The 24,568-nt window shown below is 47.5% G+C and overlaps 1 protein-coding gene across 2 annotated transcripts in view; it reads right to left on the bottom strand.

Annotated features, from left to right (window-relative positions):
- Positions 1–24,568, bottom strand: part of REV3L (REV3 like, DNA directed polymerase zeta catalytic subunit) — a 176,476-nt gene that overhangs the window by 93,515 nt on the left and 58,393 nt on the right. For both annotated transcript variants that reach the window (XM_068116559.2, XM_078778541.1), the window contains exons 7-8: positions 12,559–12,663; positions 12,058–12,139 (exon numbers count right to left, since the gene is read on the bottom strand). In XM_068116559.2, coding sequence (XP_067972660.2) covers positions 12,058–12,139; positions 12,559–12,663 — 187 coding nt within the window. The remainder of the gene's footprint in view (positions 1–12,057; positions 12,140–12,558; positions 12,664–24,568) is intronic.

Genomic DNA, 24,568 nt, shown 5'->3' on the forward strand with positions numbered 1-24,568 from the left:
CTTACCCCTTACTGTATCCACAAAACACAACACTACCCATAAACATCTACTTTACAAATCAACAAACATCCCTACTGTCTTCCCCGTTCCTCCCATAAACCAAATTCGTCTTCTCTCCCTCCTAACCAATCAAATTTGCCATTTTCAACTCTCATCAAAATTTGCCATCTCCAACTCAACATCATAATTTGCCATTACCAATTCATCATCAGTCCCTCCTAGGGAGGGAGAGATGGAATCACCCCAATGTCTCATCCACGTCGTGATGCGTCTCACAAATCCAACAGCAATTCTCATTTCTGCAACACAAACAAAGAAAACACAGGTGTGGAGTCATCATCATCACCACAGGTAAGTGGCTGCGTATGGTGCGACAGGTTCATCAATCCTAACTATTTCCTAAATGACTTTAACAACTTTACACTACCCGGGGTCTTTCTCCGGCCAACCCATTGGCCCTCTTACACTATGGGTTCTAAAAACCAATTCCCATTGGCCAAACTGTGGTGCTCTTCAATTTGGGGTCTCACTCCCCCGATTCATCTCCCGGTGCCCTCGTACAATTTCTGGGCTGTGGCGTGTACCTCTCCCAGTGGGTCTACCCACCTGCACCCCTCCACCACTGCAGTTGCCTCCGAGCTTACCTGCTCCTTACCCTAACCTAACTACCAGGGGAAGGCCCTCTGGCTCTCTCCCCACTCCGTGCCCTCTCTGGCACTGGGCTGCCCGATCCACACCCGGGATCCTCAGGCACCCACTCACAACTACCGGCTCCCAGAGCCCACCTGCGGCCTCACCTGGCCGACATCCTCACAGTGGTGGAGTGCCCAACCAACTACACACACTAACAGGCTACACGCCCAGCCATTTCCACAACACTAATGCACCCATTCACAACACCATTCTGCAACCGCACCACAAATGCCAATATCCAACCACAATTTACCTGCACCCTCTACCTAACACTTACACTACCCGCCCCGGGTACTCGTGAAAGGGGTCCACTCTTCCCCCATCCACACCTTCGCACCATGCACACCACTCCGTACCACTTACTCCAACTTTCTCCACACACCTGTACTTGCACACCTGTGCTCTCACACCTGGTGCCACCGGCACCCTTCTCTCCCCAAGCGCATTCGCGCTGATCCACACACTCACTACTCATACACTGCTCCACACACCTGTCCAGTTGCACACCTGTGCAATCACACCTGTCCAGTTGCACACCTGTGCAATCACACCTGTTCAATTCTCACAAACACGGCATCATCTCAGCTAACTACTCCCTTCTGAAACTTGCGCTTCCCAGTCGTCCCTTTAAACTATTGCGCTCCCTCGTCATTATCATCCATACTAATCTACCTGCGTCCCCACTACAGGTATCAGTCACTAACTAATCTTAACGTCACCTAATGTCATCTTCTAGGGCCCTATCAATATAACCTAACCCACCCGGGCTAGTTTTCACTGCCATACACCCCATAAACTATTGCTCCTTTGCCCCCACCTGTGAGGGATGGTGGATTTGCCATCCCACCACATCGGGGGTCTCTCACTACCAATTTTGCACATCAAATTTCAACAAATTACAAATTTGCCAATCATCTGCCAATCACTGTACCATTACCAATCATCACTCTGCCAATCCTTTGCCAATCATCAAATTTTGCTTTTCTCTAATTTTGGGTCCAAAACACTAACCTCATCACCCAGTCGACTCACTAATACCTCTCGGTGCGCCAATTCCTGTCCAAAGCCCGGCTTCGTAAAGCCAAGCCATGAATGCTGGTTGTTCTGTGCCAGCGGCTGGGTGCGTCCCGCATTCGGTGCAGGGAAGGAGGTTTACCCGGGCCGAGATCCCACGCACCATCTCGGCACGGAGCCATCCAATGCCCCGATCTCGACCTGCCGGCACGTCTCACCAAAAAGTGGTCGCCATGACGACCCTTTCTATCGGGCTGCCAGCTCCGCCTAGTGGAGCCTGGACGCGGCCGTTCAAAGCGAGGCCCGGCACGCACCGAGGGCCTGCTTCGGCTAAAAGTCGCTCTAACCTCTAACCCGTGTAACGTCGATGCTTCACCTGGACGCTTACACCCCGCAGCCCGTTCCTTGCTCACACATCCAGCCGTGCCCATGCTCCTCGTACCTTTCCTTACACACCCAGGTACACTCATTCCACTCACAGCCTTGGTCACACACCTGACCACCGAACACTTTGGCACACATTCGTCGCTCGCACACCTCACCAATACACCTCTTCGCGCCCCCTCCTCGGTCACCTCCTCTGTGACAATCACAGGTGTGCTCTCATTCGCACACCCACTCACGTGCCTCACCACCAACTCCAGCGTGCATTCCCACTCACGCTCTACCATTCCAGGTGTGCATCCTTCCATCCCAGGTGTACATCCTCGTTCACCTGTCACAACTAACTCACGCTCCATGTCACTCCCACTACTTTCACCTCCATTCTTGACAGCGCACTCACCCTTACTCTTGACAGCGCACTCTTTCCTCATGCACCTGTCCGTCACACACCTTCCTCGCGCACACTCTCCCGTCACACCCTCTGTAACACTCACCACAGGTGTGCATTCTTCCTTGCCTTTGACAGCGCACTCTTTCCCCATGCACCTGTCCGTCACACACCTTCCTCGCGCACACTCTTGCGTTACACCCTCTGTAACACTCACCACAGGTGTGCATTCTTCCTTGCCTTTGACAGCGCACTCTTTCCCCATGCACCTGTCCGTCACACACCTTCCTCGCGCACACTCTTGCGTTACACCCTCTGTAACACTCACCACAGGTGTGCATTCTTCCTTGCCTTTGACAGCGCACTCTTTCCCCATGCACCTGTCCGTCACACACCTTCCTCGCGCACACTCTTGCGTTACACCCTCTGTAACACTCACCACAGGTGGACACTCTTCCTTACTTCTGACAGCGCACTCTTTCCTCATGCACCTGTCCGTCACACACCTTTCTCGCGCACACTCTCCCGTTACACCCTCTGTAACACTCACCACAGGTGGACACTCTTCCTTACTTCTGACAGCGCACTCTTTCCTCATACACCCCAGAGTCGGACTTTCTCGCACACCTCCTTTTTCGCACACCAGACCTGTCGCACACTTCACCAACGGCCTCTCACGAACACCCGGGTCCAAACCAATCCCCAAGCTTCTTAAATCCCCTGGCGCATCATACGCACGACCATATTGGTCACCACTTACACCGGGTCCTCTTCCTCTTCGCTTCTCCTCCATCACCTGCGAATCCCTCATCCGGTTAATGAGCACATCATCACGATCCAAACACAGACTTTGGACCAATTCTTTTATCTCCTCTTTTATTTCTTTCTTATCCCCTCTCCGTCGCTTCTTAATTTCGCTCATCCCCTCTTCCACTTCTTCTAGTTTCTGCTTCACCTCTTTCATTCCCCGGTACGTCTCCTCAAGCTCGTCCTCCAAGGCTACCTTGACCGTTTCCAGGTGCGTCCTCACCTGCCGGTCCTTCGTCTCCATTACCTCTATCACCTCGTCCAACCTCGTTGTCAGTCCCTCACGTACCATCTGACATTCCCTCTTCGTCGCTATCAAGTCGTTTTTTATGTCGTTTTGTGTCGCTTTTAAACCTCCTAATACCGCAGTGTTCCTTTGAACCTGCTCCACTAACTCCGTTTGTCCCACCGTCAGCTGCTCCACCTCCTGCGTCAGGTCCTCTATGCCCCCTTGTAACTTTACAGTCCCCTTTCTCACCTCCTTCTCCATGTGCTCCTTACAGTGCCTCACCTCCTCGCGCACTCCTCCGACCTCCTCACTCACTCCTCTTCTGATCTCCTCTCCCATCACTTGCATCTCCTGCCCAGATGCCACCCTCATCTGCTCCATTTCCTCCCTGTGAGCATCCAGTTTGGTTTCTACCCCCATTCTGACCCCCTCTATCTGCTGCTCCATTTGTTTAACTTCCCTTTCCGCTTGGTCCCTCATGTCCCTCAATTTGCCTTCCATACTGTTTTCTAACCCCTCTAACCCATTTTTCACTCCCTCTATCTGATTCTCCTGGGCAGCCATTCTATTTTCTACCCCCATTAACCCATTTTTCACTTCTTTTATCCCGTTGTCTAACCCCTCAAAATTATTGTCTATCTTCCCAAATTTCTTGTCTAACTCCTCAAAATTATTGTCTAACCCCTCACTGGTACCCCTCGCTTCGTCCCTCATTACCCCCATTTGCTCACTCTGAGCCCTCGCTTCGTCCCTCATTACCCCCATTTGGTTTCCCATTACCCCCATTTGGTTTCCCAAGTCATTCCTCAGGTCTTCACTTGTCTGGACCATGAGCGCCTTTATTTGTTCCATAAATAGGCCCCAATCCATCGGCGGCGCTGCTACGGTCGCGGGCGCGGTGACCAGCGAGGCGCCATTTTGCGCGCCCGCTTCTTCGTGCGTGACGGCGCTATTTTGCGAACCTGCCGCCCTCACTGCTTCGCTCTCCTCCTGTCCCTCATTTTGGTCCTGGATCGACCCTACCTCACTCTCCTTTACCGGACCCCAGCTGTCTTGATCCGCCATAGCGCGACTTGCAAAATTCGAGTTTCGTAAAACAAATCCAATTTTTTTTTTTCGTTATAATTTCGTCGAGCGCAGTACGCGCTCCGAATCGATTTTCCCTCCCAAAATTTGGGCCTAATAAATTTAGTCCCGGGTTCGAATTCCACTCCTCGACACCAATTGTTACGGACACGACTTTGATGTTAAGGTGGGCCGAGCGGAATGGCCGCCGTGTCCGCACAAATTACCCGATTGTACTCGAACGTCGACGAAGCCGCGCTACGCTGGCTCAATAGGAAAGAGAAGACACCCGGCTGGGTTATAATGACACAATACGACACCAGGGGTTCAGTTCTCAAGACCTCCGGAGGAGGTTATATTAAGGCGGAAGGTTAGATTACAACTACAAGAGGTACATCATAGGAAGACAGGCACTTAGACACAACCTTATATTATTCCCGACAGACCACAGAGAAACAGGACAAAAACTGACTCACACGGGGTTTGATGGCTAGGAAAGGCAGATAGCGATGGCTCAAGGTGCACTCTTGGCTCAAAGCAGGGTACACGGTTCGGTCCAGAGATGCGGGGAGGTCTCGTCGCAGCGCTCAGAGGTGACGTTCTTTCTCAGGCCTCTCCAAACTCAGGCGCATCTGTTTCAGCGCTCGCAGGTCCGTCTTTCTCCAGCTGGGGGCGCATCTGACGTCACATCCGGCGCGTGGCCGCGTATATCCGGCGGGGAGTGACACGCCCTCGGCTCGTTAGCTCCGCCTCGTGGAATCGGCACGTTGCTTCTCATTGGGTGCGTGCGGGGGGGGTTACTGGCTCCGCCCCCGACGAGGAGCTGACAGCCAGCCCCTTCGGGGTAACCCCGTGGAGCGCATGGTCTGGAGCTAATCGAGCCGGTGTGAGGACGCATCCTCCCCCGCTCCGCCGCCATCCCCTCTGTTGTTGTTGTAATTGTTGTTGTAGTTGTTGTTATTGTTGTTGTTTGGGGAAGAAGATGGGAGGAGGTATGGGAAAGGTCCTAAACTCACTACTGATGCCATATAATCACATTCTGGTGCAACGAAGAGTCATAATTAATGGAAACGAGGCCTTAACTGACATAGATTAAGAATAACTAGGAAGATGTCCGAAAGTTGGCTACGTGTGGTGCGGTGGACCTGGGCACGACATTTAATGGGGGAATAAGGGGAAGGTCGGCTCTACTGATTGTTATTTACATGCAATGGGACTAGGGAATGGGGGATTGGGGAAAGTTGGGGAGTATTGGAGAAAATAGGGGAATATTTACAAGCGGATATGGAGGCCAAATTCCATATTCGCAACAATATATATATATATATATATGTGTGAGTGTGTGTATGTGTGTGTGTGTGTGAGCATGCACATGCATTCACATGTTATCAGAAGTAAATACATTGTGCAGATGACATCATTTGTGCATCTGATAAATTGCCAGTAACCATTTTGTGAAACTGAATGTGCAGGTGCAGCATCTAACTCAATATGTCGAAACGTCACACACGTCCATGCCCGTGGGATTCCCACGGGTGACCCCACTCGTCTTACTATAATTCACCAAATGTCCGTCCGTCTGTCTGTCCGTTCGAAGGTACCGCAAAAACGGCTGAACCGATCGCAACAATATTTTGGGTGGGTAATCCTGGGATCTCCTGGAGTAAAATAGGCTATATTGTTTTTCCAATTTCAGCTTTGGCCTCCAGCATTTTCAGGTTTGGACTCCCGCATAACGTTATTTTCCCGGGTGCCGCACAAATGGCTGCACTGATCGCTGGACAGCTGCACCGATCGGACTCGGTGACCTCGGACAAAGACCTTTTATAAGGTCATGGGTTGAATCCCTGCTTGAGAGAATGCCAACCCCCTCCCCGCCATCACGGTCGCCTCTCCAACTCACAATCGCACGAGATATGCGGAAAGGACGACCCAAAACCAATTATCTTCTTTTTGATTCAGATATAAACATCATTAAAAGTAAATAATGACCTCGGCCAAAGTTCAAACGACGTTTAATCTCTCCATGAGAGAATTCCACATAGCTATTTGGGCAGTGTATAAGCTAACAGATCGCTGTCTCCATCGATCTTGCCAAGGCCGTAACACCTATCGGCTCAAAATCATTTTAACTGTTGATTTGGTAGTTTTTACAATGAAGGAAACATTAACAATGTTGTTAAAAGTTTATTTTGTGATTAATTTGTGATTGGAATGAAAAAAGAGATATCGATTTCAAGTGAATGACGACATGCCGTGATGGTTTCTACTTTCTGAACGTGAACTTAGCGGATCACCACATGCAGATTCGCCACAGACCCATGATCGAAGTTTCTACACGTGAACGTACCCGTTTGTTTGCGAATGGGTACGTTTTTCATGGAAGTCCTTCACAAACTTGCTGTCCATGTCTGACGTGCGACTGTAGGTGCTACAGGAATGTGGAATTTATTGGTTTCATGCTTTAGCTTTCACCGTGTCTGCATTGCCTGTTTGCTTCTGGCCTCACACCCGTGCGTAGCATGGGTATCTCACCAGTTATTATAATTCTTGAATGGCAATATTATTCGAAATTATACCCACATTCTTGTAGGGTTGGATACCGGAAGATGAGTCGAAGTCTTTCACAAACTGGCTGGCCAGGCCTGACATTCAACAAAGGTCAAGGTATGAATTTTATAATTTGTTCAGGATGCCGGTGATATCTTTCCTACTCTTTAGGAAAGACACCGTGGGACCTTTAACGTACGACAATTACTGCCAGCAGACAGGATGTCTAGTTTCACATCCATCTGAGGGACGGCACGCACACAAATGGATCACCCTGCCTGTGTAACGCTGGGACGGCAGTTTATAGCGGGGTTGGGATTCAAACGCAGGCTAGATGGCTGAGGCGGGTGTGCGTACCTCTAGGCCATCGTGCTAGACCCTGTATTAATGTTATATCTATAATAATAAATGGCAGTGTGTGTGGTTTTTTGGGTTTTTTAAAAATACAAAGTCGAGGTCGTGCAAGAGCTAACACATTAAACACAGAAACATAAACGGACCCATAAAACATATAATAAAGGGAACGGGAAACAAGACGGGGAGCGAGAGGGTAGCACACGAGCACAACAACAGTAGAGAACAGGGACATCGGGAGATCTGTGGAAGGGAGGAGGGTGGGGAAGGGGTACACAATATAAAACAAGTGGACACTACCAGGAATTTCAGGAAAGAAGTTGGAATTTGAAAAAGGTGGATTTGGGGTGTTTTAACAGGGGTGGAAAAGATCAAGGTTTTGGATGGAGGAAGATTAGAGATGGTGGTGAACAGCTGATTTGAAGACCTGGAGGGAGGAGTTGGATTGAAGAGAGTGGGGGAGTTTGTTCCAGAGGTGGGAGAAAAGAGGAATGAAGGAGTGAAAGTGAGCAGAGAGTCTTGATTTTGGAAGTTTCACCAGAAAAGGGTTGCTGGCAGATCTTGTGCATCCTGCAGGAATATTTGGGGGACAGAGCACAGACAGAGCTGGGGGAGCCAGGCCGGAGAGGAGTCGGTAGAAGACAGCAAGCCCACCAACCCGCCTGCGGTGAGAGAGTGAAAGGCCCTCAGACTCAGCTTCATCACAGGAGATTCCAATGATTCTGAACGCTTTGGTTTCAACAGCGTGAAGACGAGCTAGGTGTGAGGCAGGAGCACCGGCCCAGAGGGGAGAGCAGTATTCCATTGAGCTGTGGATGAAAGCCTTGTATGTGGTGAGGAACTCAGGTGTGCCAAGGAAGGACTTCGCACGACGCAGGATGCCCAGTCAGCGACTGGCTTTGGAGGCCAGCTTGGAAATGTGGTTTTCCCAGGAAGGATCATGGCAGATAGTGAGACCCAAGAGCTTGAGTGACAGAACTTCTTGGAGAGGATTATTCAGAAAGTGGATGGGAGGGTTGTCCAGTCGGTCTTTTCGGAGAGACAAAGTGGGAGTGTGAGATTTGTCAGGATTGAAAGACATGTTCCACTTGTTTGACCAGTCTGTGATTTTATCCAGGTCTGCAGAGAAAATCATTCCCACAACAAAAGTATAATATTGTTGTGGAAATGATCTTTAATATTAAATATTAAAGATCATTCCCGCAACAATATTATACTATTACTAATTAGTGTTGTTATTACCTCCGTCATCAAAGGTGGATGGAGGTTATGTTTTCACCCCTGTTTGTCTGTCTGTTTGTTTGTCTGTTTGTTTGTTTGTCTGTCTGTTTGTGAACAAGGTATCTCAAAAATTTGTGGACAGATTCGGATGACATTTGGCAGACAGGTAGCATGTGTGACAAGGACGAAATGATTAGATTTTGGTGAAGATTCGGATTCGGCTACTATAATTTTTTAAGTGATTCTTCACCATTTGGGCACAGGGCCAAAAACGATACATAGCAGGATATCTCAAAAAGTTGTGGACGGATTTGGACAAAACTTGGTGGAGAGGTTGTGTGTGTGACAAGGACAAACAGATTCGATTTTGGTGAAGATCTGAATATGGATGCGGATATGAGAATTATTTAATTTTTTAAGTGATTCTTCACCATTGGGAGATGGGGAAGAATGGGACCACAACCTCTTCACCAATAACCAACATATAACAGGATATCTCAAAAAGTTATGGATGGATTTGGACGAAACTTGGTGGAGAGGTTGTGTTTGAAAAGGACTAATCATTTCGTTTTTGGTGAAGATATGAATATGGATTCGGCTACAAGAATTATTTAATTTTCAAGCGATTCTTCACCATTGAGATATCGGGTGAAAGCGATATATAACATGATATTTAAAAAAGTTATGGACTAGTTATGAATAAACTTGGTGGATGAGTTTGTTAGGTGACAAGAACAAGCCGATTAGATTTTGGTTCAGCTCCGAATCCAGATCCGGCCTATCAGTGGGATACAAAACGTAAACTGTTCACCAGGCTTGTTGTGCTTGTTATGCTCTCTATTGAGTGCCATTCTAGTTACTTTTGTTATTGGAAGCAGCCTTGAAAAAACGCCCCGATTAGCTAAATTAACACGGATATACAACTTAACACATATTTCACCCAAGAGAGAAAATCCCCCTTAGGCAGGACAAATTCAATTGGCACAACCTGCAGTACATTCAGAAAGTATTCAGACCCTTCACTTTTTTCACATTTTGTTATGTTTCAGCCTTATGCTGAAATCGTTTAAATTCATTTTTTCCCTCATCAATCTACACTCAATACCCCATAGTGACAAAGAGAAAACTGGATTTTCGAAAGTTTTTGCAAATTTATTAAAAAGACAAGGCAGGAGACGACGATGGTTCACGAGCGAGCGGTATTCAATGACAAAGGTCAAAACCGACATTGAAAATATATAAATAGGAATGCATTATCTGTTATGAGACTAGTTAGCTACACAATACCGAAAATTCGGTTCGATTCCGACAACTTTGAAAATTTGACCTTTGTGACCTTGAAATGCCAAAACGAAGGTTACTGACCTTTAAATGAGATAGAAAATAATGTATAATCAGTTACGAGGTTTGTTAGCTACACAATACCGAAAATTCGGTTCGATTCCGACAACTTTGAAAATTTGACCTTTGTGATCTTGAAATGCCAAAACGAAGGTTACTGACCTTGAAATGAGATAGAAAATAATGTATAATCAGTTATGAGGTTAGTCAGCCACACAATACCGAAAATTCGGTTCGATTCCGACAACTTTGAAAATTTGACCTTTGTGACCTTCAAAGGTCAAAGGTCGAATATTCTGAAATTTGTTGGAAAACTTGTATTTCATGATGTATGTGATAATATAAAAACATGTACGACATTTCACCCTACCAGGAAGCGAACAATGTAATAAAACCATCAAAAATCGACTTTTATAAATTTCGTGACCTTGTGACCTTGACCTTGGGGCGAAAATGAAAAATCGAGCGCCGTGGGGCTAGACACATGAAAGTGGCCGAACCAAATATCGAAACCCCTGTCAGATTCCACCAAACCCCTCAGAGAAGATGTAGCTTGAAATTGATTACCCCCTAAGAAGACATCTTTTTCGGGTGTGGCTCCGCCCACAATGGGCGCAATACGCCCACTCCAGGCAGGACACAACTAGATCATGATATCAACCTCCCACCCAAGTTTCATGAAGATCGGATGATATCATCGGGTAGTTATGCTGCGGACAGACAGACAGACACATACCCATGACGAATATAGTGGTCACTCTGTTTGATAACTCGTGAACCAAAAAAACTGAAATATCACATTGACATAAGTATTCATACCCTTTGCTATGACACTTGAAATTTAGCTCAGGTGCCTCCCATTGCTCTTGATCAACTTTGAGATGTTTCTACACCTTGATTGGAGTCCACCTGTGGTAAATTTAATTGATTGGACATGATTTGGAAAGGCACACACCTGACTATATAAGGTCTCACAGCTGACAATGCATATCAGAGCAAAAACCAAGCCATGAGGTCGATACTGCCTGCAGAGCTCAGAGACAGGATTGTGTCGAGGCACAGATCTGGGGAAGCCGACAAAAAAATCTCTGCTGCAATGAAGGTTCCCAAGAGCACAGTGGCCTCCATAATTCGTAAATGGAAGACGTTTGGAACAACCAGGACTCTTCCTAGAGCTGGCCGCCCGGCCATACTGAGCAATCGGAGGAGAAGGGCCTTGGTAAGAGAGGTGACCAAGAACCCGATGGGCACTCTGGCTGAGCTCCAGAGATCCTGTGTGGAGATGGGAGAAACTTCCAGAAGGACAACCATCACTGCAACACTCCACCGATCTGGGCTTTATGGCAGAGTGGCCAGACGGAAGCCTCTCCTCAGTGAAAGACACATGAAAGCCCGCTTGAAGTTTGCAAAAAAGCACCGAAAGGACTCTCAGACTGTGAGAAACAAGATTCTGTGGTCTGATGAAAACAAGATTGAACTGTTTGGCTTCCGTCTGGCCACTCAATGCAATGGGAGGCACCTGAGCTAAATTTCAAGTGTCATAGCAAAGGGTCTGAATACTTATGTAAATGTGATATTTCAGTTTTTTCTTTTTAATAAATTTACAAAACTTTCTAAAATCCTGTTCTCTAATTGTCATTATGGGGTATCGAGTGTAGATTGATGAGGGTAAAAATGAATTTAAACGATTTCAGTAAAAGGCTGCAACATAACAAAATGTGAAAAAAGTGAAGGGGTCTGAATACTTTCTGAATGCACTGTACATCATGTGACCCATAGTCCTCCTGTCAAGTTTGGTTGAGATTGGAGAATTAACGACGGAATGTATCGTGGTCAGACAGACAGACCCCAAATTGCGTATTTTAGTCAAATAAATAATAACATTTTTTATTTCATTCTGTAATTAAGATTTTGTTATTGTTATGCATCCTTCCTGGTTCAGTCATGTGATATATAGCAAGTAATGTAAAGTGGTTCTTCTTCTTTACCATTTCCACTCCCTTATACTTACACAGCATTCGAAGTATGAAGGATTTCACGAATTTCATCCAAATACTTCTTTTCGCTCTCAAATATCTCCACAACCTTACGTTCTGGAAAATAAATCATTCACTGAATGAGTAAAAAAATACACATTCGGCCTCACTTCAATCTGCAGGCAAATTTTTTGCTGTTGTTGTTGTTTTCAGATTAGGTATTTAATAAACGTCGTGTGAGGATATGAGCGACGTTCCACAACCCTGCACAACCTTTGTACAGGGATATACCAAAATTGTGGACTTACGTGTTTTACAAGTGTTTTACTGTGTGTGTTTTACACAAGTTTTAAACAAGTGTTTTACAATTCCTGTTCCATGATGTAATTGTGATACCACAACAGCAGGGTTAGTAATATGTTAAAAGGTCTTATACCGACACACCATGTGTAAACTAAACGTGTTCATAGCTTGATGACCATTCCTGTCGCACAACTATGTGGTGCAGATGTGGTTGTGCCGGTCGTGGTTCTTGCCTGGTGAGGGCGGCTCCCTGATCTGAGACGATCGGTTCCTGTCACGTCGTCGCTGCTTTTCATCGTCCCACAGGGCCTGCAGCCCAGGATTACCATGCAGAGTAGCTGAAAAGAAAAACAAACAAGCGTGTTCATCGTGGGCGGTGAGATAGACTGGAACAGGATACTTAAATGAGCAACATTGGATCAAAGTGGAGTTGACGGAGACCAATTCATATATTTTACAAGCAGGTATCCTCAAAAATTCCGCATAATGGAAAATGTCACCAACAATATTATGCAAAGAACATTTAATATATTGTTGCGGATATGGGATTTGGCCTCCATATCCGCTTGTAAATATTCCCCTATTTCCCCAATACTCCCCAACTATCCCCAATCCCCCATTCCCTAGTCCCATTGTCTGTAAACAACTCTGTAGACCCGACCTTCCCCTTTTTCCCCCATTAAATGTCGTGCCCAGGTTCACCGCATCTCACGTAGACAACTATAGGACATCTTGCTAGTTATTCTTAGTCTATGTCAGTTAAGGACTCGTTTCCATTAATTCTGACTCTTCGTTGCACCAGAATGTGATTGTATGGCACCAGTAGTGAGTTTAGGACCTCCCCATACCTCCTCCCATCTTCCTCATGAAACAACAACAACAACTACAACAACAGCGCGCGGGGAGTGTGCGTCCTCACTCCGGCTTGGTTAGCCGCCATTGCCCATGTGCGCCGACGGGGTTACCACGAAGGGGCTGACTGTCGGCCCCTCGTCAAGGGCGGAGCCCGGTAACCCCCCGCACCCAATAAGAAGCAACGGGCCGATTCCATCTGGGGCGGAGCTAACGAGCCGAGGGCGTGTCACTCCCCGCTGGATATACGCAGCGACTTACCGGACGTGACGTCAGATGCGCCCCCAGCTTGGAAAGAGAAGTCGCCACCTCCGAGCGCTGAGAGACCTCCCGCATCTCTGGACCGGACCGGGTCGATTCTGCCCCTAAGCCAAGGTGCACCTTGAGCCTCGACTACCTGCCCTTCCTTGCCATCAATCCCTGTGTGAGTCAGTCTTGTCCCGTTTATCTGTGGTCTGTCGGGAATAAGATAAGTGTGTCTAAGTGCCTACCTTCCTATGCTGTACCTCTTGTCCTTGTAATCTCAACGTTCCGAAATATTATAACCTCCTCCGGAGGTCTTGAGAACTGTACCCCTGGTGTCGTGTCATTTAACCCAGCCGTTGTGTCCTTTCCTCAATTGATTTAGCGTAGCGCGACTCGGCCAACGTTCGAGTATAATCGGGTAAACTGTGCAGACGCGGTCATACCAAACCGCTCGGTAAACCAACATCCACAACCGCGTCTGTAACAATATCATGGGAATTTAATATTGTCTGGCAATGTGCTCCCGAAAGTTGATGCTTGATTAAACCCCACAACCCCTCCCCCCACCCCCCCCCCCCCAACTCCAAATCTGCAACCCCCCTCTCCCAACCCTAAGTACTCAAGCTCCCACCCCAACCCAAATCTTCAAACCGCTCCATCCCCAAATTCCTCAACCCTCCCCACCCCTCTCCGCCAATTCCTCAATCTTCCTCTCCCAACTCTATCCTTCCCTCACCCCAACTCAATGTCCTTCCCTCCCCCCTACTTCCCGTTCTTAACAACGTTCCCATTTGTTAAACCACCTTTAGTGGACCATTCCCATTCCCATTCCCACTTTTCCCATTTGTTCCCATTCCCATTCCCATTCCCACGTTCCCATTTGTTAAGAACAACATTAAAATGAAATAACGACGAAACGACGTTAAAAATCACAATCTCGTGAGATTCCACCATCCCGTGATTCTTCAGCAAAATTAGTGATTAAGTGAGCTAAATGAATGGTAAAGTACACAACAACAACAACAACAACAACAACAACAACAACAACAACGTTGTGTGTGTTGGTAAAGTAGAATAAAAATGAAAACATACTCGCTCATCCATAATGAAAAAAAGGAACGACACAACCGGGAATGCACAAAAAACACCTCATATAATGAAATGGGTTTTATGGTCCTGGTCAAGTAGTTCAGGAGAAAATAGACAGAATTGCAAACAAACAGGAACTATGTCATGCATAGCACAATACTTGCGATATACAAATAAAGAATACAGTAGTTGCCATGGAAACAGCAATTTGGTTCAAAACAGCTTCTAGTTTTTGATTGGTGAACCAATTTATTGACCCAAAATGCAAATTGTGTTCAAATTTCAAGTCAATAGGATGTAAATTGACGATTTTATGTGATCTTGACCTTTCACCCTTTTACCTTGAAAACTATAGGCTTCGAGGTTTGGATTGGTGAACCACTTCAGCAACCCAATATGCAAATTATGGCCAAACTAGCAGAGTACCCACATTTCGGGTGAGTTAGGTTTGCCCATCGATTGAGTATTGTCTGTATATTGCAAGAAGACACCTTAGACGTTTATGTGGTGTGCGGATAAAAGCTTCTAAAGGGTCAAAGGAGTATGTTCCAAAAGTAGTTAGGTCCGAAGGGGTTTAATGCGTCTAATGGCGTCTAAAGGGTCAAGTGGTCTGAGCGGTATAAGCGGTCTAATGGGTCTTAGGTCTAGAAATATATAAATAAATATATGTATATATACAGTATATATACACAATTATATATATATATATTGTTGCGGTTTTGTGAATAAAGAATGACCCCCCTCATAGGTAGTTGCACCACAACATGTAGCCTCGCTTTAGTTCAGTTATTTCTTAGTAAATGTAAGCGTAGTCTCCTTTCCTGTGTTAGTTTGCGTTGAGCAGGCCAGTGAGTTAGGTGTTCTTTGGGCTCGAATGCCATGTGCTGGGCCTGGAACAAGTCTGGCAAGGCCGAAGGAGGAGCTGCAAGGGGTGGCTGGTAGGCGGCGAGCGGCCAATCGGAGCTCAAGGGGAGTGGCTCACAACGGCAGCGAGAGGAGGGGCTGGAACATTTGGGTAAGGCTGGGAGGGGGCCATATAAAACCCTGACCCGAGCCCCCCCCGCCCCCCCCCCCCCCCCCCCCCCCCCCCGCGTCAGAGGAGAGAGAGTGAGAGAGAATCAGAGAGAGGAGAGAGAGTGAGAGAGTCGCCCAGCCCCTGAGTCAGAGAGAGAGTCTCCCAGTCAGAGCTTTTGTCCCAGCATGAGCGAATTCGGATGCTTGTTATACTCTCTTTACACGAACTATCCCCCGTGCCCTGTGCTCTGCTGCCGCCTGTGTTAACGCGCTTGTGGAGACGATCCATTCCAGGCCACAGACGCGAGATCTCCCTGCCTGCGCTCCCAGCATACAAGCTGGGAACATCGGAGGACCACGCCCGGCGAGCTGTCCCGGAGCGACCGGCGTCAAGGCGCGTTTGGAGCGCAAACTGTCCTTCCTTCCTCCTTTTCCCTGCGTGAGTGAGTGGGCCCGTGTCTGGGCGATAAAGTTAAGACTGATTAAGCCTGCTCTGTGTCTCTTCGCCTTGTATAGCTGTAAATAAACCTGTTCTTTCTTCCATTTGACCGTTCCCGTCATTTCCATCTGTTGGCCTAGCATCGCACGAATAAAACCGCTTGAATCAGGTTCAATAAAAGTAACGGCACGAGTCACGTGATACGCAAACTGCTCGGGCGTATCCGATTAGCGTGGCTTGTGCGAAGTCCAGTCCCCGTTTTGGTGGCAGCGTGGTGAGTGAAGTCGACCGATACCCTTCCGCACGCATCGCTACGGGAGTGGTGACTCGGCCTCGTGGACTCGAAGACCCGAAGGGGAAAAGGGGATTAACCCCCCCCCCCCCTATGTTCGTCGACGGGCTTCGAGAGATCTGCAACAAATTGGTGTCGGGAGTGGGATATAATTGGACCTAGAGTGCGCTTCATGCACTCGAAATTACGAGCGCATGAAATTTAGTTTAAGAACCAAATTATATTCGTACGATGGCTGGCCAAGGCGGTCAAATGCCAGTGGGGGTAGTATATGAGGAAGAACTGATGACCCAGGACCTGCAGGGACAGTTGGTAGTGGAGGACGTTGATGAGGGTGCGGCAGCAGGGGAAGAAAATGGCGGCGCCTCGCACGTGGCAGCGAGAGCCGAGCCACTGTGTCCTTTCCATTTTGCTTGTTGCGTTTCGTCTTCCCTCCCCGCCCCAGGACCATTTTGGAGGCCGAACTGTGCAGCACCTTGCTGCCATGTCCGTTACATCTGTGCAGCCGAACTGTGCAGCACTTTGCTGCCAAACCCATTTTGCTGCACCCTTGTCACACTTATGGACCACAAGCTGGGCAAACAAGTGGAACATGTCTTTCAATCCTGACAAATCTCACACTCTTACGATGTCTCTCCGAAAAGACCGACTGGACAACCCTCCCATCCACTTTCTGAATAATCCTCTCCAAGAAGTTCTGTCACTCAAGCTTTTGGGTCTCACTATCTGCCATGATCTTTCCTGGAAAAACCACATTTCAAATCTGGCCTCCAAAGCCAGTCGCCGACTGGGCATCCTCCGTCGTGCGAAGTCCTTCCTTGGCACACCTGAGCTCCTCACCACATACAAGGCTTTCATCCGCAGCTCAATGGAATACTGCTCTCCCCTCTGGGCTGGTGCTCCTGCCTCACACCTAGCTCGCCTTCGCGCTGTTGAAACCAAAGCATTCAGAATCATTGGAATCTCCCGCGATGAAGCTAACTCCAAGGGCCTCTCACTCACTCACCGCAGGCAGGTTTGGTGGTCTTTCCGTCTTCTACCGACTCCTCTCTGGCCTTGCCCCCCCAGCTCTCTCTGGGCTCTGTCCCGCAAATATTCCTACAGGTCGCACAAGATCCGCCTGCAACCCTCTTTTGGTTAAACTGCCAAAATCAAGACTCTCTGCTCACCTTCACTCCTTCATTCCTCTTTTCTCCCACCTCTGGAACAAACTCCCTCACTCTCTTCAATCCCACTCCACTCTCCAAGTCTTTAAAACAGCTGTTCACCACCATCTCTTATCTTCCCCCATCCAAAACCTTGATCTTTTCTACCCCCGCTAATTTCACCCCAATTCCCCTTTTTGAAATACCAACTTCTGTCCTGGAAGTCCTTGGTGTCCTTGTGCTTTATACTTCTCCCTCCCCCCCCCCCCCTTCCCATGCCTCCTCCCCCCGGGCCCTCTCCCTTCCACGCATCTCCCTGCTCTCGGATGTTGTGTTTGTGTGCTTCCCCTTCTCTCCCCATCTTGTCTTCCGCTCCCTCTTTTTGTGTATTTTGTTTGTCTGGTCGATTTGTTTGTGAAGTAAATGTTAGCTCTTTCACGAGCCTCGATTCAATATACAAAAAAAAAAAAAAAAAAAAAATCTCGCACCTCTGCTGTGCAGCATCTTGCTGCAAAATCATCTTGCACCTTCGGACCACTTGTTGAGTGGCATTGATGCCACGCAGTTGGACCACATAAGAGTGGCCCTGCTGGCCAATGAAAAAGCATTGTGTGCTAGTTGTGAAGATGGAAGCTTAGATGGCCCTGATGCTTCATATGGCCTGTATGCCGGTCAGGGCCAGCCGGTTTTGTTAGCCGCACACAGAAGACGTAAAATGCAAGATGCAAGCAGCAAGTGCCATTTGAGTGTGTTTTTCTCTCCTCCAATTTCTTCCTAAAGTACAGGTCCTGGGTCATAGAATTGTAATAAAAGTTAAGTTCTGTGCATTGTAAATACTAGGACGTGCCCGTACGTGGGTGCCCGTTCCTTGCCAAAAAAAAAAAAAAAATGTCTTCGCCCATGCATGCAAGGGCGTGCCCATGGGCCCATGGGCGTGCCCGTAAGTGCGTGATGTGACCGTACAATGAATGTATCGTCCCGACGCCGCAGCTCGGATGGCGCTGCAGTTAATCGGGCCTGTATCGGCAGAGTTATTATAAACGTGTACTACAATCGATCGTACCTTACAGCGTCTGCTCGCCACGTTCAGCATCAGTACGTCGTCACTATGACTATCCGTAAGTCCGGAAGTGACGTCCTCATTTGACTGTCCGGAAGGTCGCATATCGCAGTTACGATGAATCGCAAATTAGTTTTAATTAGTTTTAAAACATAGTTTAACGCCAACATAGCGCCAACATAGTTTGCCAACGTGAAATAAATGAATACGCTCTCAAATGTGCCGTCCGAGGCAGAGTCTGTTCGCCACGTTCGGCACACGTGATAGCTCGCTGCTCTCTGATTGGTTGAATCGTTTTTTGGACATAGCTCGGTAACTACTTCTCCGATTAATATGAAACCTTGAAAAGGCACATCCTCAGGTCCCCAGCAATATACCTGGCAAGTTTCAAGTATATCGGACCCGTGGTTGTCGAGAAACAGCGGTCACAGACACACACACACACAGAGATTACTGGAATTATAGATAGATAAGAATGTGCCCACCGGCTATGTGTGTTGTTTAAAATTCCGTTGTTTGAAAAATACTCGGGTAGTTGTGGGTGTGAATCTGTTAGAGTAGCTGCTCAACGCAATAGGGGGGACATATCTAGTGTTAAAAATGTTGCACACATGGGTCAGAATAAATGCTCGGGGAATTACACCGATGTGTCACATTTAAAAGCAAGGTTAATATTTGCATGCCAGGCTCTACCGGTCGTTCCATTGTTGGGGTCGACTCGAGGCGAGTCTGGTGAGAGAGGGGGGTAGTGTTGCGGTTTTGTGAATAAAGAATGACCCCCCTCGTAGGTAGTTGCACCACAACATGTAGCCTCACATTAGTTCAGTTATTTCTTCGTAAATGTAAGCGTAGTCTCCTTTCCTGTGTTAGTTTGCGTTGAGCAGGCCAGTGAGTTAGGTGTTCGTTGGGCTTGAATGCCATGTGCTAGGCCTGGAACAAGTCTGGCAAGGCCGAAGGGAGGAGCTGCAGGGGGGTGGCCGGTAGGTGGCGAGCAGCCAATCGGAGCTCAAGGGGAGTGGCACACAATGGCAGCGAGAGGAGGGGCTTGGAACATTCGTGTAAGGCTGTCTGGGGGATAAGTTAAGACTGATTAAGCCTGCTCTGTGTCTCTTTGCCTTGTATAGCTGTAAATAAACCTGTTCTTTCTTCCATTTGACCGTTCCCGTGATTTCCATCTATTGGCCTAGCATCGCACGAATAAAATCGCTCGAATCGGGTTCAATAAAAGTAACGGCACGAGTCACGTGATACACAAACCACTCGGGCGTATCCGATTAGCGTGGCTTGTGCGAGATCTAGTTCCCGCTTTCGTCGCAGCGTGGGTACGACCCGATACCCTTCCGCACGCTCGCTATGGGAGTGGCGACTCGGCCTCGTGGACTCGAAGACCTGAGGGGGAAAAGGGGTATATATATATATATATATATATATATATATATATATGACACAGTTTGTGTGTGTGTGTGTGTGTGTGCGTGTGTGTGTAATGTTACCGATAGACTCCAAAACGGAGAGGCTCACGTGCTTGATATTTGGCATAGACATGGCCATTGAGCCTGGGACGAACATGGCCGACCTCAAAATATTTGACGATCCATATTTTCTATTCATATTTACCTCAGCGCATTTCAGCGAAGTACCCGCTAATCTCAGCCGGTGTCAGAACAGCTCGCTGATTCGCTCAGAGCGATCACGTGATGTTCCATCCCCGTCGCTAGACTGATTCGCTCAGAGCGATCACGTGATGTGACCATTGCCATTCACTCCACATAGGTGGAGATGCAGTTACCGGGCGCCATCTTGGTTGGCATTCGATGCTGGGCGATGCTGATTTCCGTCACACGTTGGCACGTAATTCAGAGCGAAAAGCGATCGTGTTTTGTGTCGATTTTTGTCGATTTTGTGCGATATGAATTAAATGTCTTTGATAGGGACCGGTAATTCCGCCAGGGGCGCTGCGCACACTACTTACGTCACGCTGTGCATGGCACTCTGTGACCGCCGTTGTGGTGCAATGCTTTGCGGGCAAATCGTTTTTATGCCATGGTATGTCATATTTTGGACTTAACCACTCTTCATGACTGATCATGTGACATCTATACACTCATGGCTACCACCGAGACGGATCCTGGTTTCACGTGAGTAATATTTACCATATTTGCTCGATTTTTTAAACCGATGCATGCAAATATCCTGTCTATACCACACCTAAAATATTTTTTAGAAAGAATAAGCACATCTCCCCTTTGAAAGTGCCCCCTGAAGTGTGTCCAGGTGGAATTTCTAAGTCGTAGGTCTTAGCAACTCTCAGCAATCTTTTACCGCATGGGTTTATCTCGAGTATTTACTAAACTGTGCTAAGTTGAAGTTGCGTACATATTTCAGCAGTTTTCAATGGAAATTGGTGTAATGTAACCTCCCCCCCTCCCCTCCCCCTCCACTCCTACCCCTCCCCCCTCCCCCTCCCATCCCTCACCCATCCCCCCTCCCTCCTCTCCCTCCCCCTCCCGTCCCCTCCCCCCATACCCCTCCCCTCTCCCCCCTCCCACCCCTCACCCTCCCCATCCCCCCCTCTCCCCCTCCCCCTCCCACTCTTCTCCCCTACCCCCCGTTCCCCTCCCCTCCCCCCTCCTCTCCCCCGCCCGGCAATGCCGGGTACTTCTGCTAGTATATTATAACAGGTGAAGGTGATTCTGTCTGTCTGTCTGTCTGTCTGTTTGTCTGTCCGGGGGTGTCGCTTACTCCGTTGAGAGAGTAGCTCCACCCATTCTAGGAGGGGCTTCGAAAACAAATTCTGGGAGAGGCTTCATACAAAACAAATATCCACCATTTTATTAACTCGCATAGCTTTGAGGCCTGTTTTGTAGGCCCGTGGTGTCTTGCTCTCTCTCTCCTAGTTTTATTTCAAATCAAATTCGATATATCATTTCATTTTTCACAGTCGCTAACATAGTTTTAGACTCGGTTGAAAAAAAACGGGAAGAAAATCCGATGAAAGTTTCCGTTTATAGAGCGAAATGAATTCTCAAACGCCTGTAACTTCAAGGCCATTGCGTCTCTCGCACGCCTTTATCTCCAATCTAACTCACCATCTGATTTCATTTTTATCGATGGTTTTAGACTCGGTGTCAGCAATACTTGAGAACATTCACACACACGCGGGAAAATGCAGAGATATATTTTTAAAAATCGCGCCATGATGTATCATACACCGCCAAACATGACACAGGCGGCAACATGTCGACATGTATTAAAAATCGCTTTTTCTTTTCCGTTAAGATATATTACTTTTCCGTTTGATGACAGTCGTCATAAAAACGTCAACAATGATGCCGACTTATATTTCTTCGTTTTTATTTCATTCAACATTATTATCCGGGCACGTGTTCATTTCACGTGTGCATGGACATGAAACACAGACGGGAAATTGCTAAGAGATATTTGTTCGAAGCAATTATACACTGCCCAAATAAAAAATTTCACCGATAGACCGAGTGAATTCACCAAGTGAATTTCATCGAATTTCACCGAGTTTCAGGAAATTACCGAGAGATATTTCTTCGTTTTTATTTTATTAGTTACTAACAGAAGTACCCAGCGTTGCCGGGAGGGGTAGGGGGGAAGGGCACGCACACTTTAAACATGTATATACATGTGGGATGTGGGATATATACATGTGGGACATGTGTACGTGTGTGTGTGTGTGTGTGTGTGTGTGTGTGCATATATGTGTGTGTGTGTGTGTGTGTGCGTGCATATATGTGTGTGTGTGTGTATGTGTATATATATGTCTGTGTGTGTGTGTGTGTGTGTGTGTGTGTGTGTGTGTGTGTGTGTGTGTGTGTGTGTGTGTATGTGTATATTGTTACAGACGCGGTGGTGGATGTTAGTTTACCGAGCGGTTTGGTATGACCACGTCTGCACAGTTTACCCGATTATGCTCGAACGTTGACTAGTCGCGCTACGCTAGATCAATGAAGGAAAAGGACACAACGGCTGGATTAAAATGACACGACACCAAGGGTTCGGTTCTCAAGACCTCCGGAGGAGGTTATATTAGGGCGGAAGGTTAGATTACAGGGATGAGAGGGACACCATCGGAAGATAGGCACTTAGACACACTCTTATATTAACCCCAACAGACGACAGATAAACGGGACAAAAGGCTGACTCACACGGGGATTGATGGCAAGGAAAGGCAGAATCGATGGCCAGCACAAGGTGCACCTTGTGCTCAGGGACAGGATAGCGCGGCCCAAAAGATGCAGGAGGTCTCTCAGCGCTCGGAGGTAGTGACTTGCTCTTCTTCAAGCTGGGGGCGCATCTCCCGTCACGTCCGGTACGTGGCCGCGTATATCCGGCGGGGAGTGACACGCCCTCGGCTCCTTAGCTCCGCCCCAGATGGAATCGGCACGTCGCTTCTCATTGGGTGCGTGCGGGGGGGTTACCGGCTCCGCCCTTGACGAGGGGCTGACAAGGAGCCCCTTCGTGGTAACCCCGTGGAGCGCATGGTCATGGCGGCTAACCGAGCCGGTGTGAGGACGCACACTCCCCCCGCGCCGCGCCCCTCTGTTGTTGTAGTTGTTGTTGTTGTTGTTGTTTGGGGAAGAAGATGGGAGGAGGTATGGGAAGGTCCTAAACTCACTACTGGTGCCATATAATCACATTCTGGTGCAACGAAGAGTCAGAATTAATGGAAACGAGTCCTTAACTGACATAGACGAAGAATAACTAGCAAGATGTCCGAAAGTTGTCTACGTGAGATGCGGTGGACCTGGGCACGACATTTAATGGGGGAAAAAGGGGAAGGTCGGTTCTACAGAGTGTTATTTACAGGCAATGGGACTAGGGAATGGGGGATTGGGGATAGTTGGGGAGTATTGGGGAAATAGGGGAATATTTACAAGCGGATATGGAGGCCAAATGCCATATTCGCAACAATATAAATGCGTGTGTGTATATGTGTGTATGTGTGTGCATGTGTGTCGATGCACATGTGTCTGTGCGTGTGTGTGTGCGTGTATGTGTGCGTGTATGTGTGTGTGTGTGTGTGTTTTTGTGTATGTGTATATATGTGTCTGTATGTGTATATGTGTGTGTGTATGTGTGTGTTTGTGTGTGTGTGTGTGTATATATATATATGTGTGTGGGTGTACGTGTGTGTGTGTGTATGTATGTATGTATGTATGTATGTATGTATGTATGTATGTATGTGTGTACATGTGTACATGTGTGTGTGTATGTATATGTGTGTGTGTGTGTGTGTGGTTGTGTGTGTGTGTGTGTGTGTGTGTGTGTGTGTGTGGATGTGTGTGTGTGTGTGTGTGTGTGTGTGTGTGTGTGTGTGTGTGTGTGTGTGTGTGTGTGTGTGTGTGTGTGTGTGTGTGTGTGTCTGTGAATAAGAGACAGAATTGTGAGGAACAGAAATGAAATAAACGAGATGTGTTTGTGTGTATGTGTAAATGTGTGTATGTGTGTGGGTGTACATGTGTACGTGTGTACGTGTGTGTGTGTGTGTATGTATGTATGTGTGGGTGTATATGTGTGTGGGACTGTGGGTGTATATGTGTGTGTATGTGTATATATGTGTGTGTGTGTGTGTGTGTGTGTGTGTGTATGTGTGTGGGTGTATATGTGTGTGTGTATATCTGTGTGGGTGTATATGTGTGTGTATGTGTATGTATGTGTGGGTGTGTGTGTGTGTGTGTGTGTGTGTGTGTGTGTGTGTGTGTGTGTGTGTGTGTGTGTGTGTGTGTATGTGTGTGTGTGTGTGTATATGTGTGTGTGTGTATATGTGTGTGTGTGTATGTGTGTGTGTGTGTGTGTGTGTGTGTGTGTGTGTGTGTGTGTATATGTGTGTGGGTGTATATGTGTGCATATGTGTATTTGTGTGTGTGTGTGTGTGTGTGTGTATATAAGTGTGTGGGTGTATATGTGTGTATACGTGTATATATGTGTGTGGGTGTATATGTGTGTGTATGTGTATATGTGTGTGTGGGTGTGCACGCACATGTATTCACATGTTATCAGAAGTAAATACATTGTGTAGATGACATCATTTGTGCATCTGATAAATTGCCAGTAACCATTTTGCGAAACTGAATGT

This window comes from Myxine glutinosa, chromosome 5 (genome assembly GCF_964187855.1).
Source record: "Myxine glutinosa chromosome 5, kmMyxGlut1.1, whole genome shotgun sequence".
NCBI lineage: Eukaryota > Metazoa > Chordata > Myxini > Myxiniformes > Myxinidae > Myxine > Myxine glutinosa.